This window comes from Pongo abelii, chromosome 16, assembly GCF_028885655.2.
Source record: "Pongo abelii isolate AG06213 chromosome 16, NHGRI_mPonAbe1-v2.0_pri, whole genome shotgun sequence".
NCBI lineage: Eukaryota > Metazoa > Chordata > Mammalia > Primates > Hominidae > Pongo > Pongo abelii.
In genome coordinates this window covers 80,343,200-80,361,890 of record NC_072001.2, presented here as the reverse complement: position 1 = coordinate 80,361,890, position 18,691 = coordinate 80,343,200, and the positions used below count along the sequence as shown (strand labels likewise).

At 37.8% G+C, this 18,691-nt stretch overlaps 1 protein-coding gene across 3 annotated transcripts in view; it reads left to right on the top strand.

Annotated features, from left to right (window-relative positions):
• Window positions 1–18,691, top strand: part of TSPAN3 (tetraspanin 3) — a 38,704-nt gene extending 20,013 nt beyond the window's left edge. Inside the window, exons 1-7 of one of the 3 annotated variants that reach the window (XM_009250058.4) lie at window positions 8,482–8,545; window positions 8,578–8,651; window positions 8,854–8,928; window positions 10,442–10,543; window positions 11,798–11,950; window positions 12,251–12,334; window positions 17,791–18,691. In XM_009250058.4, coding sequence (XP_009248333.3) covers window positions 8,482–8,545; window positions 8,578–8,651; window positions 8,854–8,928; window positions 10,442–10,543; window positions 11,798–11,950; window positions 12,251–12,334; window positions 17,791–17,883 — 645 coding nt within the window. In that variant the 3' untranslated portion in view covers window positions 17,884–18,691. 3 annotated transcript variants of the gene reach the window in all.

The window sequence follows — 18,691 nt, the reverse complement described above, 5'->3', positions numbered from 1 at the left end:
CTCCTCACCGTCTTCCTTTTAGTAGTTAGGCAGAGTTAATAGGTAAGAAAAATTATCTGCATTTATGTGTTGTTTTTAATCTACTAAAGGGGTTCTAGAATAAATGTTGACATTTTGTAACTTACATTGTTGTTGCTACTGATTAAACACATAACCCAAGCGTGGATGAACTCTACCATTATAAAGCTTAAGCACCTCAGGCTCCTATGATGTTGTAATGGACTCTTTTTACAATTAGAGTAGGGTGGGTAACAGAGGGTCTCAAAGAAAATGCATATTTAAATTTCAGGCTTCTCAGATAACCTCTGGAGCCCTACCGTCTGGAAACAGCCAATTTCCATGCTGTTACAATAATTTGGCAATGGCAATTGGTTAATCTCCAGTTTCGTTGCCACCTGAACTTTTGAGTTGTTCAGCCAGTAGATATTGGATTAAATAGAACAACTTTGTTAAGCTGGTTTAATAATGATTATGAAAAACCAAATCGAGAAAAGGTGAAAATAAGGCAGAATTGAGGAGCATGACCTTTGGTATATCATCAGAGTAATAGCAGTAAAAAGGATTAGAATGTTTCTTATTTAAGAATAATGGCAAAAATAATAGTGATGTTGATGGCAAAAGTGGCTTGTCAGAACTTTAAACTCTTAGCCAGGCGTGGTGGCACATGCCTGTAATCCTAGCTACAAGTAAGACTGAGATGCGAGGATCCCCTGAGCGAAGGAGTCTGAGGCCAGCCTGGGCAACATAGTGAGACCCCGTCTTAAAAAAAAAAAAAAAAAAAAGAATAATTTTCTCATTAGTATAGTGGTGAGTTAAAAAAACACACACAAAACTTTACACCCCAGTTTAAGTAGGACTTTAAAAAAAACTTGTCTCCTTGAAAAGTAATATTTATGAGAAAAGGAACATAGTGTACATTGAAAGAATTGTGTTAGATAATCAGAAAACACGTACAGGATGAGTCAAAGCCACACAGACCTGAGAAAAGTGGTAAGTGGGAGAGATTGGCAGAGGTGCCTAAAATATTTAGGATGGAAGAGGTGTCTGTTTTTGGTTGGTGAAGGACACATCCAGGAATGAATTCATTGGTGAGAGAACATTAAAGCCTCAATTTCAGACATAATTTAACTATTATTCTAATTACGCAAGTAATATATTTTAAAGAAGATACCAAAAGTATTTTAAAAAGCAAACTGATATCACCCATAGTTCTACCACCCAGAGACAACCAATATTAACATTTTGGTTTGTTTCCAATATGTGATATATGTGTTTTTTCCCCTATCACACCACAAGCATATTATTAAATGATGCTTTAAGAAAATATTCAGGGCTGAATGCAAACACACCTCTGAATACCAGGGCTTTTTCATTTTCATTTTTGCAGCCACAATTTCGTTACAACATCTCGATGAATTACCTTTTACACAAATCTGTGTTTCTGACTAACTTTCTTAACCATAGATTCCTGAAAGTGGAATAAGTAGGTATAAAGGCATCAATGCTGAGGCAGATGTGTATTGCCAGATTGTTTCCAAAAAGATGATTCTCTATTAGTTTGTGCTCTCGCCCATCTGAGGGCCCTTCTCTCTGCACCCTCACACATCTTTGAATACTCCTTAACTTTATTGCCGATCAGTTTGTTAGGTAGAAAATGATATTATTTAATTTAATTTTATTAAATAATTATAATATTTTAAATAATTACATTTATTTAATTATTATTTTTATAATAAAATTTTATAATTAAAATTTTATTTAAATATTTAATTTAAAATATATTTTATATATAATATATAATTTAAAATTATATAAAATTTTATGTATAATATATAATGAAATTTTATAATTAAATAATTAATTATTTAATTATTAATATTAAAAATTAAATAATTATAATATTTAATAAATTATAAAATAATATTAAATTTAATATTATTTAATAGCTTCAGAAATTCTTGGTAAGAGTAGCTTTAATTTCTGAAAGAGGATTTGGAGTCTTTGGAATGGCCTTTTTTCCTTGAGAGTTGGTAGGAGAGTAAATTATATATTCAGGTAGTGGACTTACATAAGAAGTAGTTGTGTTTAGTGATGTAAACTACTCTATCAGATTAAGTCAGAGGTGAAAGAAAGCATGGTTGAATTAGAGAATATACATTATGGCAAGTAGAATGCTAAATGATTTAAGATGATTTTAAGACACTTGTAATGGCATAAGGGTGGAGTTTGGGGAAGCTTTCAGAAATCCACTGTATGGGATTACGAATGATTCTTCCCAGGAGAGAAAAGAGGTATATGAAAAATAATATGACAGTACAGGAAACTCTGGATTAAATGTTAAAAAGATATGTGCATAAGATGGATTCCTGCCGATTTTTTCCCTCTGCTTTTAAAACCTGCTTTCTTACAAAGTCTAGAGTACAGCATTTTTTGCTCAGCCTTTTACTTCTTGACTTTTTTTTCCTTTCTCTCAACCCTCCAGTCACTTCTACTTTACTAATTGATTCTTTGGCAAAAATCACTCCGAAGGAGCAGTTCACACAGGCAAGCAAGAATTTGTCAGGCACTGTGCTTTTAGGTGAATAAAGTCCAGATGGTGCCTTGTCTTTACATTGTCTTGATTCTTGCCAGTTCTAGATGGGAATCATCATCAATGGCTACTACATACCACTGCAAGAAAACCACTTCTATTCTTTGCTTCAGCTTCGCCCAAAATGTCCTGTGGGATGCTTTCGCCTTTGTATTTCTAAATCTCCATGTAGGTATACTTTTGGCAACAGAGCTACTTTATCTCCCCACTTGCAGCAAATCTGTTCCATTTTTAATATTGCCACATTCCAATGGCAAGTTACACCGTAGTTGATGAAGGAATTTAATAGTTTTACAGATTTAAATTTTTTTTTTTTGAGACCGAGTTTTGCTCTTGTTGCCCAGGCTGGAGTGCAGTGGCACAATCTCAGCTCACTGCAACCTCTGCCTTCCGGGTTCAAGCATTTCTCCTGCCTCAGCCTTTCTGAGTAGCTGGGATTACAGGCATGTGCCACCACGCCCGGCTAATTTTGTATTTTTAGTAGAGACGGGGTTTCTGCATGTTGGTCAGGCTGGTCTCGAACTCACGACCTCAGATGATCTAACGACCTTGGCCTCGCAAAGTGCTGGGATTACAGGTGTGAGCTACTGCGACTGGCCCAGATTTTAACATTTTATCTACTTGTCTCTTTCATAGAATATTTGAAAATTACCCCCCAAAAACGTTTCTAAGCTATGGAAAAAGCAATCTCATATAAGAATGAAATCTCTTTAAGATATTTCACATTTGTGCATATGTAGAGGAAGGGTAAAAGCATAAAATGAAGTATCATCCTTTTGGAACTCATATACTTGCAAAATTTTATAACAAGATGGCTTTATTTTTTAGAGAAACAGCTTAGTGGAAAAGCACTGGCTCTCCTAAAGTTTTAAAATGTTGTGACTTAATTTAGAGTATAGGCTTATTAAAAGATAAAGAAGAATGGTTTTTAAAAAATTATTCTTTCTGTAATTTCAGACCTCAGCCTTTTGCCTAAATTTCCTTTCACTTCTTTGTAAAAAGGATGAATATTTTTAGTATACTGTCCTGGCACAAATCCTCCTTACAGGCTCAGATTTTCTCGGTGGTGACTAAAGCAGTTCAGCTGCTTCCAAGTTCTACATTTCATCTCCTTTTCTGTTGCACCTCCCTCCTCCCAACCCCCCTCCTTTGCAGCTGCTTTATTGGCAAAGCTCAGATCCTTTGATAGATCTCAAGCCTATCATGGCACTTCAAAAGAAGAATTTAAGCTCACCTTTTATATAGCTTTTCTGATAGCCACAATTTCTGCATTAAAAATCTGAGGGACGACAAAGTCCCTATGCATACTAGTTAGGAATTTCTTAGAACCTCTCTTCCATTTACTATACTGTTTCCCATGTTCTTTTGGGTGTTTTTCCTATTGATGGTTGGATATCGTTACAACCATTACTTTTGGCTGTTTTTAGGTCTTCAGCCACTACTGGGATACCTCTTCTATATTTTCAAAGTAACCAGTGTCGTTTCATAATTGTTTATTATACAGCTTAAGATATAAGCACCATATACAGATTTCAGTAAAAGCAAAATTTGAAGCTGTTTTCAATTTAGGAAACACATCGTCTATTTATAAGCAATTTGATATTTGATGTGTATAGTTTCATATCAGCAATCCGTGCAGTTTTCTCTTTGGTGTGTGCAACTAGTAAGTTCCTTTCACTATATGTTGCCAAATAGAGCTTTGTTATGTTCTCATCTTCTTGTGTGACTTGGATGTTGACTGGTTGCAACCTGGGAAAAAAAACTGTTGTAGAGTCTATCAGAAAAGAAGAGGCAGCTTTACAAATGGCATCTCCCCACAGCCCTCCATTGCATTTGTTGTGCGTCTGGTTGTCTCTTTTGCTGGTTTTTCTGCTTTCTTGTAGTCTCAGTTTCAGATGAGTGCCTCTTTTAGGGGGGAGTGGCAGTGGCAGCAGAGGAAACATTTCCCTTGGCCCATCTCCAAGCAGCAGTAAGTGTGAGTCTTATGGGAACCTCTTTAGGTTGAAAACTCATCAATTTATATCTAAAATGCAAGTAGTTCTTCAGTGAACTATGCTTCAGGTTAATTGTTAAGTACATATGGCCTCCAGTTTTCTCTTATTTTCATTCGAATTTACATAGGCTAAAACTAGTGAAGTTTCAGTAGGTGTACCGAAAGCTCAGAAATGGAATTCATTTTAACTCAAGCCTTTTAAGAAACAAATACTGCCTTTTAGAGTAAAAAAAAAAAAGCTACAACATTAAAGGATAGAGAAACGTCTAGTAAAAACAAATGACAAAATTTGATTAATTTACACTTCGGATTGCTTCTAATTTAGCGTGAGGACTGATACTATTTACTGTAGCAAAATGTGTGTGTGTACATGTGTGTGAATATATATCACACAAGTAGTCAATAAAAAGGGGTATTTGGGAAGAGTGTTAAGTAGTTGACATACTTCTGTAATAAATGCACCCAAGTTAAAATTAAGCTATTTCTGGCCAGGCGCGATGGCTCACGCCTGTAATCCCAGCACTTTGGGAGGCCAAGGCGGGCGGATCACGAGGTCAGGACATCGAGACCATCCTGGCTAACACGGTGAAAACCCGTCTCTACTAAAAATACAAAAAATTAGCCGGGCGTAGTGGCGGGCGCCTGTAATCCCAGCAACTCGCGAGGCTGAGGCAGGAGAATGGCGTGAACCTGGGAGACGGAGCCTGCAGTGAGCTGAGATCGCGCCACTGCACTCCAGCCTGGGCGACTGAGCGAGACTCTGTCTCAAAAAAAATTAAATTAAATTAAATTAAATTAAATTAAATTAAATTAAATTAAGCTATTTCTCTTCTTCCCCCCCCAACTTTTGTGCTCACCTTCATTCTCTAGTACCATGCCCCAAAAACAAATATGTCAGTGAACTCTGAGAACCTTTGAACAGGCAATTTGCTGTAAGTACAGCGTTTATATTTATGAGATATTTTATGATACATTAATATATTCCAGATGTAATGGCCATCAGAATTCAGCAAGCTGGATTAAGTTGCCAAATAATTGAATAGTGAACTAAAAGCTATAAGCATTGAACTGAAGAGAAACCAGATACAAACCAAATACAAATACAAACCAACGCAAATACAAACCAAAGCTTATGATAGAGTTGGGAGGGTGATTTCAAGGGAAAGGGGTGAGATGAGGTGTACTCAATAAATTTTAACTGATACCTGCTGTCTGCCAAGCACTGTTCTAGATGATACAAGGGTGAAGGACAGATGGGTACAATTTGTGTTCTCGAGGTGTGTTGAGACAGGTATAGCTATAATTGCAACCGTTTTGATAAATATTCTGTTAGAACCATGCACTGGGAGATGTTCGTGTCCACCAAGGGCAGCTAATCCAGCCTGAAATGGTCAAGAATGGCTTCCAGAAGGAAGAGGTAACATTTAAGCTTCATCTTAATGAGCGACAAGGAGTTCCCAGGCACTTGAAGAGAGCATTCTAGAGAGAACAGCAGAGTCAAAGAAGTGAGAGAATATGTGGTCCATTTGGGTATAACAGTTCTATATTGTTCATAGTTCACAAGGGGTAATGAGATATGGGGCTGAAAAGGAGGAACAGCTTGGTTCATCGGGGACTCACTTGCCTCATCCTGATTTTAAGTAAGGCTATGGCTTGATCTGGTTTGTATTTTTAATAAATATAACCCTGGTAGTATAAAGAATGTATTAAGATGCAGGGAAAGTCAATAAGTAAGATTTAGGGGGATAAGATAAGGCCCAAATTAAGACAGAAGCACTGCAGTGGGGTTGAAGAGGAGGTGAGGTATTCGAATAATGTTTTGGAAGTAAACTTGAAGTTTTGTGATTTATGGGTTATAGAGGTGGAGCAAGGAAAGTTAATCCTCAGATGTTTGACCAGAAAAATTAGATGTCTGTTACCTTTTGCTATGATAGGAATGTAAGGGAAGATTAGATGGCCTGGGCAAGAAGGCAGAAAGGGTTTGAGACAGGTTGAGGATGACATGTCTCTGGAACTCGCAGATGGAAATGTGTAGGTCTGAGATGATAGCTCAGGTAGTGAGCTACAATGACTAATAAAGCCATAGCTGCTGTAGCCCACGGAGAGCCCAGAGAATGACTAAAGAATAAGGCCGAAGACAGAATCCTGGAGATCACTAACATCTCAGAGTCGGTGAAGAGAATGAAAAAGTGAGCACCTGGGGAAGTAGGAAGAAAACCAGCAGTGGGGCCTCTTGGAAGCCAGAGGAAGAGAGTTTTAAAACAATGTTTTTAAAAATTGCCTTCATTATTCTAGTTGTCTTCTCACTTTAAAAAGTTCATGTTACATTTTAAAAAATCAAGTTACTTTCCCAAATTTACATAAATGGAGTCTTTTTCTTCCTCATCTGACAGTGATCCTAATGGCCTAGTGTAAAAAAATATACTGATGATCCCCAAGCTTACTGAATTTCATAAACTTAAATGATCTGGGTTTTCAGGTTCAGAGAAGTTAATGATATTTCCAATATCATTGTGGCAGCTGTTTCTAGTTCGAAGATGATTTATATGTTAAATTTTAAAGGATGATGAAATACTTCTTGTGAAAGTTTCAGAGTACTCTACAAATGATAACTCATTGTTATCCAAATGATAACCAAATGTTTTAACACTTACTCTGACACTGCATTTGCTTGTTTGCGTATGAGCCAGTGGCATTGGGCTGTCAGCACAGAGCTGGTACCCAAAGATAGCAAAATTGACAATAGCGGAGAAAGTAAGACTCTGCAGCTGGAGAATGACGCCTGGAGCAGCAGCTGAAATAAGACACACCTATCGCTTGTCTTTGTGTGTTCACTTTCCCTTTAGGTCTTTAATACCTTGTTACTCAGAGTGCGCTCCAAGAAGAAGCTGCGCCAGCATCACCTGGGAACTTGTTAGCAATGCAGACTCTCAGGCTCCTCCTCAGACCTCCTGAATCAATCTGCATGTTATTCAGATCCCCAGGCAATTCCTATTCACTTGAAAGTTTGAGAACCACCATTCTAAAGAATTAATAGAGGGCTTGCAATGTTCCTTAATGACTGAGCCCTCTAGCTTTGCCATTTCACTGTCTGTAGGACAGCAAGATTTTTGGAAGTGGGGTGGGTATCATGCTTACTAGTTGGTGTATTTTCTTTTCCTTGAGGTGGGGTAGATAGAGATTAGAAGTGCAGATTCTAGAGTCAGATTGCCTGAGTTCAAATCCAAGCTCTGTCATTTCTACCAAATTTCCCCACTTATTGAGGGCAACTGCAGTGAGCAAATAAGACACACCTATCGCTTGTCTTTGTGTGTTCACTTTCCCTTTAGGTCTTTAATACCTTGTTACTCAGAGTGCGCTCCAAGAAGAAGCTGTGCCAGCATCACCTGGGAACTTGTTAGCAATGCAGACTCTCAGGCTCCTCTTCAGACCTCCTGAATCAATCTGCATGTTATTCAGATCCTCAGGCAGTTCCTGTTCACTTGAAAGTTTGAGAACCACCATTCTAAAGAATTAATAGAGGGCTTGCAATGGTCCCCCTACCACCATACTGATCCGTATTGGATGTGGAATTGAGCTACAGTAAGCCTTTAGGGATGTGTAGGTGTGTGTCATCATCATTGTTATTTTTTGGTTGTGTTTTCTTGGTTCTAGCTGAACCATCAATTCTTGAAAAGTAGGTGAAGTGTGGATAACTTTTTAACTTTATCTAGTATAGAAATGCTCTTAATAAGGAATCATAGAAGACTTTTCAGCTTTACTGAAAAAAGTCTATAACAGTTATGGTAACTCTCATTAAATTATACCATATCAAGCAATAATAGGAAATTTTTACCAGCAGTGCTTAGAGACCGGTACTGACTTTGTTTTCTACAGGGGGCAGCTGGCATTTTATGCTATGTGGGAGCCTATGTCTTCATCACTTATGACGACTATGACCACTTCTTTGAAGATGTGTACACGCTCATCCCTGCTGTGGTGATCATAGCTGTAGGAGCCCTGCTTTTCATCATTGGGCTAATTGGCTGCTGTGCCACAATCCGGGAAAGTCGCTGTGGACTTGCCACGGTAAGATGTGTTGTGAGAACACGCAGGAGTATTTAGTCTACGCTGCTCTCTTCTTGAACATGAGACTCCTTGGCTCTTATAGTTGGAACGGAGTTAGCATTTAAACTTCTAGCAATTATCTCTGATAACTTTTTTTAAATCAAGAGTGTATTTTAAGTTATTTTTTCATTTGTATATAATTTTAAACAATGTTTTCTTACAGTTTGTCATCATCCTGCTCTTGGTTTTTGTCACAGAAGTTGTTGTAGTGGTTTTGGGATATGTTTACAGAGCAAAGGTATGTTGTCTACTGTAATTCACATAATGCCTTAAAAGGTGGTTTAAGTGTTTCAAGTAAAATAGAACACATTCATTTTATCAGAGTAAATGTTTTCTTTTGCCTTACTTGTTTAATCTGTATTTCAAATATCTAAAGTTAATTGGCAAATATTTACATGTCAAGACTCCTCACCTCATTTAATATAGCAGAGTATTATATATGTATTGTTCTTGATTATAGGTGTTTATAGCTGCAAATGAATAATTAGCTGAGAAGTTTGTTCAGATTTCCTCAGCACACAGATTGCCTATATGAGGGGAGGCATAATTTTCTGATAATCTGCTTTAGAAGAACCAAACTCAGGATTGTGTTTTCCATTGGCTGTTTAAAAAATGCTTTGGTCCTGAACATAGAAAAAGGTGTTGTGAGTTGTGATCCCACCTTCCACCCCTGTCCTGAGGAACAAGGGGTCCTGCCAACTTAGAACACCAAGGCAGCTGGTGCCAGCACTCCTTTCTTGCCCTTCATTCTTTTTAATCATTTCACCGTTCCTTCCTTTCTATTTTGCCTGATTTTGCTGTCTACCTCTAGTACTACTTAAGGCTAAACAGGCTGCTTTAAATTAATTAATATGGGTATAATTTTAGAGGCATGGTAAAGACATAATAGACTCATTCTCATTATAACTTAATGGTTTTGAGTCAAGGGCATAATATGCCAAGTTAATTTTCAGATCGTTGATATGTAAGGTACTGTAAAGCTGTGCTAAAAAAAAAATGCAATGGATTATGTCCCTACCTATGATCTGGTTATCAATTTTATGGACTTATTATATTACTGTTGTAATTACCAGATAAGTCCAGTCCTCCGAGGGGTAAGGAGGATCTGGTACAAGCAAACTTTACTTGCTTGCCATTTTATGTAATTGGCAGCAATAAGCTGTGAAGCTTGTTTCCTGCCTCCTTTTTGCAGTACATTGAACAGTAACTTTTTCATAAAGTGCCACTTGTAAGGACTGATTTTTTTAAACCTGCTGATTACTTTTGCACATTTAGCCAACTCTAAACGTTGAATAAATAAAATGGAAATAATGTTGGCATTTGTCCTAAAAGTATCTTACAGGAGCTTCGGAGTTACTTTACCTCACCTCCTTTAGGAAAGGAAAATGAGTAGTCTTCTGAGAAACTTATTTGTAAAAGGAAGATGTCCATTTATAATTTAGGACATCTATCCCAAGCCTCAACTTTTCTCCCTTTTGAATACGTTGTTAGCCTGCCATTTTGCACACAATCTTCTCTTTGAATGCTTAAATCTATGTGGTATATGTCTGAATTTTTACCTGTCACTTTTCTCCCTCCTGCCTTCATCTATATCTATATGAAGATGAAGGCAGGAAGGGAGAAAACTTTACAAGAAATTCATAAAGATCTGGCAACTTGCAAACATTTCATTTAAGTATTTTAGTAGGAGCCTTGACTAATGTAACTTTTACTAGTATTTTTGAGGGACTGAATTCTTTGTTCTGATTCAGGTGGAAAATGAGGTTGACCGCAGCATTCAGAAAGTGTATAAGACCTACAATGGAACCAACCCTGATGCTGCTAGCCGGGCTATTGATTATGTACAGAGACAGGTGAGCTTTCTTGAGGCAGATTTGTTTTTGAGGACCAATCACTATTGGGTCAACATTAAACTAACTGCTATTTCTGTGTAAATTAGCCATGTCCCTTCACACCCATGGCTATCCTGATGTGACCAATATTTTTCCCCAACCTTCACCCTTGAAAAGTTTATTTCATCACCTAGCCAGATGAGAAACATCTTGAACTTTTTTTTATCATCTGAATTCCCCTTCCCTGACCCCAGTCTGTACTCTCCCAAAGTACTTAGCCAAAGGGTTGATGATGCAAGAGAGAGGGATGTGTCACAGGAAAGGTGGGAGTCCAGATTGACTCCAGGGGAGGTGGGAGGTCTATATATACCTTTAGAAAACAAGATCAGAAAAGACAACAAACTGTCAAAAAAAAGTTGTTATGGACAGTTTGATACACACGAAGGTAGAAAGAATAGTATAATAGATGTTTGCACCCCGACCTTGCCTCAATAATATCAACTTTTCGTCAGTCTTATTGCCCCTACTTACTCTTTGCTTCATTATCTTAAAGCCAATCTCAAAATTTTTAAGACAAAATATTTTAAATACTTTGTCATTGGAAATAATATTTAACTTGGAACTAGATATTTAACATGTAAGACATGAAGATTTTCCTTAGTTAGAAACTACCCCTTATAGGCAATGTACTTTTCTTTTTTTTGAGATGGCGAAATTTCACTCTTGTTGCCCAGGCTGGACTGCAATGGCGCGATCTTGGCTCACTGCAGCCTCCACCTCCCGGGTTCAAGTGATTCTCCTGCCTCAGCCTCCTCAGTAGCGGGGATTACAGGCATGTGCCACCACGCCCAGCTAATTTTGTATTTTTAGTAGAGACAGGGTTTCACTGTGTTGGTCAGGCTGGTCTTGAACTCCTGACCTCAGGTGACCCGCCCATCTCGGCCTCCCAAAGTGCTGGGATTACAGGCGTGAGCCACTGCACCCGGCCTGGCAATGTACTTTTCATATGGAGGTTCTGGAGCCACTAGCCATGTCTGGCTGTTTACATTAAAATTTAAAGTGCAGTTTTCTAGTCACACTAGCCACAATTTAAGTGCTCAGTAGGGCTTCATGTGGCTAGTGGCTACTATATTGGATCATGCAGACTTTCCATTATTATAGAAAGTTATATCGGACATCACTGGTCTAGAGTAGCTTATTTTAAAGCTCTGTAGTACATGGAATTTCAGGCATTTGGGTTTTGTGAGAAATAATACCTATTCTCTTCTCCTTTAGCTGCATTGTTGTGGAATTCACAACTACTCAGACTGGGAAAATACAGATTGGTTCAAAGAAACCAAAAACCAGAGTGTCCCTCTTAGCTGCTGCAGAGAGACTGCCAGCAATTGTAATGGCAGCCTGGCCCACCCTTCCGACCTCTATGCTGAGGTGAGTCTCTTGGCCATTTGAGTCTAGCCTGATTAACCTGTTTTTCACCATGTCTTATCACCATCTGGGACTTCTTTTCTGCCACCTTGCTTGTCTTTAATGTCATATTGTTTTACTGTAAATTATTATAAAATGCATTCTTTGTTTTAATTACATGTCTGTAAATTATACCAATCATGGAATCTTTTTCCCGTCTTTCAGTTTCTGTCATTTTCCTTTCAGTCGGTGGGTAGTGGCCTGTGAATCTGCAGCTTTAAATTTAAAGAACACTTCTAACGAGGATGACTGTGTTTGTTACAGGGCTGTGAGGCTCTAGTTGTGAAGAAGCTACAAGAAATCATGATGCATGTGATCTGGGCCGCACTGGCATTTGCAGCTATTCAGGTAAGCACAGCTTGCCAAGGAGTTCTATCAGAGTGAGTTGGTTCTCTGTTGTCAGCCCTGAATGGTTTTAATCCCCATCACAGTGAATCTTTGTGTATGTAGGTAATGTGGAAGTGACTGAGGTACTGGCCTCCAGTTTCCCATGTCTTCCATTTCTTGTCTATACACCTAGACCTGGAATGGTCTAAAGAAACCAGAAATCTGGATGGGGAGGGACCATGTGTTGAGGGAACTCCTCGTCTTACTGTCTTTCTTGATTAGTGAGTGACCTGTTCAAAACATAAACAAACTGTTGTCTTAGTGTATTCTTGGAAGATATTTTAATAGAATGTCACAAAATTTTTAAAAATTATACTTCTTTCTTTCAGTTTGGGAATACAAAGCTTTATTCAGTTTTTTTGTATGCTAGTTCTCCCTCTAGTTCTTGTTTTTCTGTCCTCACAGGTTTTATATAGTCATATACCTAAATCAAGAACTGGTACTACAGCACTGGTCTCTTGCACTAAACACAACAACTTTTAAAAATAGAGACAAGGTCTCACTCTGTCACCCAGGCTTGAGTGCAGTGACATGATAATAGCTCACTGTAACTTTGAACTCCTGGGCTCAAGCGATCCTCCTGCTTCAGCCTCTCCAGTAGCTGGGACTACAAGCACGGGCCACCACACCGGACTAATTTTTAATTTTTTTTTTTTTTTTTTTTTTTCCCCCCAGAAATGGGGTCTCATTATGTTGCCCAGGCTGGTCTCAAACTCCTGGCCTCAAGCAGTCCTCCTGTCTTGGCCTCCTAAAGTGCTGGGATTTACAGGCGTGAGCCACTGCACCCAGCTTATGCTTTCTTTTCTTTTCGCTTTTTTTTTTTTTGAGACAGAGTTTTGCTTTTGTTGCCCAGGCTAGAGTGCAATGGTGTGATCTCAGCTCACTGCAACCTCTGCCTCCCGGGTTCCAGCGATTCTTCTGCCTCAGCTTCCCAGGTAGCTGGGATTACAGGTTCCTGCTACCACGCCCAGCTAATTTTTGTATTTTTAGTAGAGACAGGTTTTTACCATGTTGGCCAGGTTGGTCTTGAACTCCTGACCTCAGGTGATCCACCTGCCTCGGCCTCCCAAACTGCTGGGATTATAGGCGTGAGCCACCGCGCCCAGCCTCAGCTTATGCTTCTTAAGCCTGAAACCTATTTCAAGAGCTAAAAGAGCCAGGTGTGATGGGTTACACCCATCACAGCACTTTGGTAATCCCAGCACTTTGGAGACCGAGGCAGTAGGATCCCATGAGGTTAGGAGTTTGAGACCAGCCTGGGCAATAAGACTCCATTTCTACCAAAAAAAATTTTTTTTAAAAAAAGAAAAATGTAGATAACTTTTATTTGTTAAATAAAACCAATGTAATTGCTAGTTTAAATGTAAGTTGCTTGGATTGCTTGCTCTTTTTATATTTGAACAGAAGCTAGTGTATTTAATGGGGAAGGCCTTTTAAAATGGCAAAAGGATGATTGTTTACTATGCTGATATTCAGACAGCCCTGAAATGATTCATTAAAAACCCTACCTCTATATTTGCCATGGTCTTTGCCCTTCTAAGCATTTACTTTGTAGCTCTGCATAGCAGTAATCTAATGATCAGCAGGGATTTATTTCATATTTTGATTATTTATGCAAACACATTCATTTAGCTAAAAATAATGAAATATGAGGAAGGTCTCTTTTCCCAAATAGAATTCTGAAGTGTGCATTCTTAATGATTTTATGTTCAGTAATAAAGCCGCGTGTACTAGCATGCAGCAAGAAAGCTTTGGAACTGTATGGTACTTGTGGTCATGAAATATGCAACATGTATATAGAAGACTGATGAAAATAATCACTTTAGCTATGTCCCTCATCTAGTTAAGCGGCTTAGCCTGCCAGATATTTCTTTATTAAATATTTTTCAATAGGGGCTAATAAATATTTTAACTAGTCTCTTAATTTAAATATGACTGCTATATGTGTTTTATACTTAAGTCACCCTGACTTAAGTAAAAGCTGATAAAGCTTGATTTTTTCAGTTCAGCAAGGCTGCTTAAGTTTAGGGATTCAGAGCTTTCACAGACTCAAAACCTAGTGGTTTTGAAAATTTTAAAAACTTGGGTTTTAAGGGGAGAAAATTTATCTGAATTAATAATTTTCCCTAATTGTTTTTAAGAGTACCTGTAAACATTCTAAGCTTCTGGTATTCAAAATCTGATAGATTGGTGCCCTGGGTGTGGAAAACCTGAACAAAGGCAGAAATAACTGAAAGATCAGTGAGCTTTTGTGCTTATACACTGATCCTAATATAGATATTTAGAGCTGGAGAGGATGGTTAGAGATTCTCCAGTCTTGGCTCTCTTTGTTTAGCCACAAAATTTAGGGTGAGCAAGGATAGTATGGCATGACCATCACACAGAGAATGTCAACTCTAGAGACCCCTGCCTCTGTTTGTACTCTGCCTCCAATTACAAGTGTAAGATTTGCAGAAGATTAAATTCCTAAATTTTGTCAGGAAACCTGACAGTTAATTGACACTTTAGCTGGATAAAATACAGACGTAAGATGGCAGAGTTGAGTAGTTAACAATATTGATTGATTTTTGTCTTGGTTTGGAAAGCCTAAAATATTTATGATATGGCCCTTTAAGAAAATGTTTGGTGACTCTTGTTCTAGTCCATTAAATAATCTGGATTTGGGTAGGACCAAAGTGACCAAGAAAGAAAAACCTGAAAAATACCAGTTAATTATAATAACAGGACTTTTGAATATAAAAGAATGAGGTTTTAAAAATTTTGATGTACCCCTTATTAATTAGCAGGATATTTCACTTCTTTGAGAGTAGCCACTCACTTAACTCATGATCAATTATGAATTTTATATTTAAAGAGTCTGGTCGTAATAATTGACAAAAATCTAGGTTTTGATTTATCAAGCTCTTGAGTATCTGCTGTGAGTAAGGCTGTCTCTCTACAAAGGCAATACGGGGGAAATGTTCTAAGTCTTTACTTTGGGGTCTCATGAAGTTGGCATGTCCTCAAGATAGAACGATCAAGAGCAGATTTCATAAAGAACTGTTTCCCAAGGCTGTGTTGCTTTTTTTCTGGTCTCTATGCCGCATGTGAAGCCGGTGGAGACTGCCCTTTCCTCCTCCTCCTCAATTACCAGTTATTCATTAAAATGAGAAACTTCCTCCTTCCCCTCACACCCTGGCCAACACTGCAAAATGTTATATAAATGAACTCATATAGTTTGCAACCTTTTGTACCTTCTTAAAAACAAATTAGTGTATTTTGGATATAGATCTGCCTTTTAATTTCATGTCTGCGTAGTATTCCATTCTTTAGGCATACTTTAATCAATATTAATGGGCTGTTTATAGCAAAAATTTATAACTATGAAATTACAGTATCAGAGTGTATGAATGAATTTTGATAGGTGTTTCCAATTTTTTCTCAGAAAAGAGTGTTTCTAATGTGCAAAAGTTCTTACTTTTGTATAAGACTGCCTATTTCCCCATACCACCAGCAACATGGTATATCATAGAACATTTTACTTTGCCAGTCAGTTTTTTTAATCACCACTAGTCATTTTTCACAATTTTTGCAGTTGCTGGGTGTTACATTTGGGCTAAGTGAAGTTTAATTCTCATGCCTTGAGTATTGCAAGAGAGTATTTCATTGCAAGAAATAATGTTGGAGATAAAATATTTGTGTAATGTTTCCAAGTCTGTTGTTGGAGTATTTCAAAAATCAATGGAATTTCAGTATAGCAGGCCTTTGGAAATGAGCCTGTAATACTTAATGGTGAGGATAAGAAATTGTTGTGTAGAGCTTAATGTTCTTAAGCAGACTGATTCCCAAGCATGAGTAGAATTTTATCAAGTTTATTTAATTGTTTTAAAATCAATACAAGTTGATTTCATTGAAATAAACAAATTGGGATTCAGACCTCATTTTGAGAATGCTGACTTCTCTAATAGAAGTTAACCAATTGAAAGAAATGTGGGGAGTTGGGGGTGGGAAGAGAGATTTTTTTTCCCTTAGCAAATCAGTCATTTCTGAGCTTAGCATTTTTATTGCTCAATTTAACATTGCCTGAGAACATAATTGCATTTGAGTTTATAGCTGTTCTAACAATGTTTTGATGTACAGAGAACAGAAATGTATTTCTCTAGGAATTAGGTACTTCATCGGTCTAGATTGACTTAAATTGTTTGGTAAACTTTAAATAATATTCACCTCTTAAGTGTGTTTAAGGTGCTTTGCACTAGTAAGCACTCAGCAAATGGTGAAATAGTGAAACTGGTGGATTTGAGCAGGAAATATATATCCCGAATGAGCAGAATATAGGTTAATGTGAGGGTAGAAATTGGAGTGGGTGACTTTATACTATGGAGAATTCAGATTGAGGACATCCTTATGTGTATGTGTGTCTTAGTAGTGGTTAATCTTCCACTTCAAACTTTGAGAGTCTGTTTATGGATTGGGTACATTTTGCGGAAATTTGATTGACCCCCATATGTACAGAGGACCCTGTCTTTTAAAATCAAATAACTGAGGCTTTTCCTCATCAATGAGAAGTTAGAACAGCAAATTATCTCACAAAAAAATTATATTTTGGGAGAAGGTAGGTCAAAAATTCTAGAATCATTTTCTCTTTAATCCAGCTTAATCCTTTTGCTTATCCAAAATAACATGGCATGACTTTATTACTATTCCAATATGCTACCACAGAAGGATTAGGACTTATTAAAATAAAATGATGAAGGAAGAGTGACCTTTCAAAAGTAATATGTATATAATACCACAGAACCGTGGATTTCAAAAATAGTGAATGTGAAGGAAACAAAAACCTTCCAACTACATTTTTTTTGGCATCAGAATTTGTTTTCCACCATAGGGCTATTCACATACTGAATTTTGTTTTCCAAAAACCAAAAGGCCTGAAAAGACCACCATTAAACACACACATTCTTGCTCATTCTATTCCCCAGACCTTTGCTGTCCAGAATGGTAGCCACTAGCCACATGTGTCTACATTTAAATTAATTTAAATAAAATTAAAAGTGCAACTCAGTTGCAGTAACTATATTTCAGGTGCTCAGTAGCCACATGAGGCCACATGACAGTGCATATGTGGTATGTCTCCATCGCTGCAGAAAGTTGTTTTGGACAGCACTCGCTAGACTAGTAGTGGGGATGCCAAATAAGAGAGACTTGATTCCCTGCTGGCTTTACGAAGAGTTCCTGGGAGGGAAGCTGAAGCTTAGGACTTAGTTCCTTAAAAAATAATGTACTCATAAGAAATTCCTTCTATCAGTGTTGTTACTGCCTTTTTGATGATTTGAAGTCATTGAACTTTGAAACAGCTCTTTTACCAACAAAGAAATACACACCTGCCGTGAGAGGGTTTTCAGCCTTTTTTCCCCATTGTTGTTTTCTTTCAACAGCTGCTGGGCATGCTGTGTGCCTGCATCGTGTTGTGCAGAAGGAGTAGAGATCCTGCTTACGAGCTCCTCATCACTGGCGGAACCTATGCATAGTTGACAACTCAAGCCTGAGCTTTTTGGTCTTGTTCTGATTTGGAAGGTGAATTGAGCAGGTCTGCTGCTGTTGGCCTCCAGAGTTCGTTTAGTTAAAGCACATGTACACTGGTGTTGGACAGAGCAGCTTGGCTTTCCATGTGCCCACCTACTTACCTACCTACCTGCGAGTTTCTTTTTCCTTGTTCTAGCTCACTCTTCATGCCCCTAAGATTTTAAGTACGATGGTGAACGCTCTAATTTCAGAACCAATTGCGAGTCATGTAGTGTGGTAGAATTAAAGGAGGACACGAGCCTGCTTCTGTTACCTCCAAGTGGTAACAGGACTGATGCCGAAATGTCACCAGGTCCTTTCAGTCTTCACAGTGGAGAACTCTTGGCCAAAGGTTTTTGGGGGGAGGAGGAGGAAACCAGCTATCTGGTTAAGGTTAACACCAGATGGTGCCCCTCATCAGTGTCCTTTTAAAAAATATTTACTGTAGTCCAATAAGATAGCAGCTGTACAAAATGACTAAAATAGATTTTAGGATCATACGGTGTATATCTTGGTTCATCTTCAAAATCAGAGACTGAGCTTTGAAACTAGTGGTTTTTAATCAAAGTTGGCTTTATAGGAGGAGTATAATGTATGCACTACTGTTTTAAAAGAATTAGTGTGAGTGTGTTTTTGTATGAATGAGCCCATTCATGGTAAGTCTTAAGCTTGTTGGAAATAATGTACCTATGTAGACTAGCAAAATAGTATGTAGATGTGATCTCAGTTGTAAATAGAAAAATCTAATTCAATAAATTCTGTATCGGCCCCCAA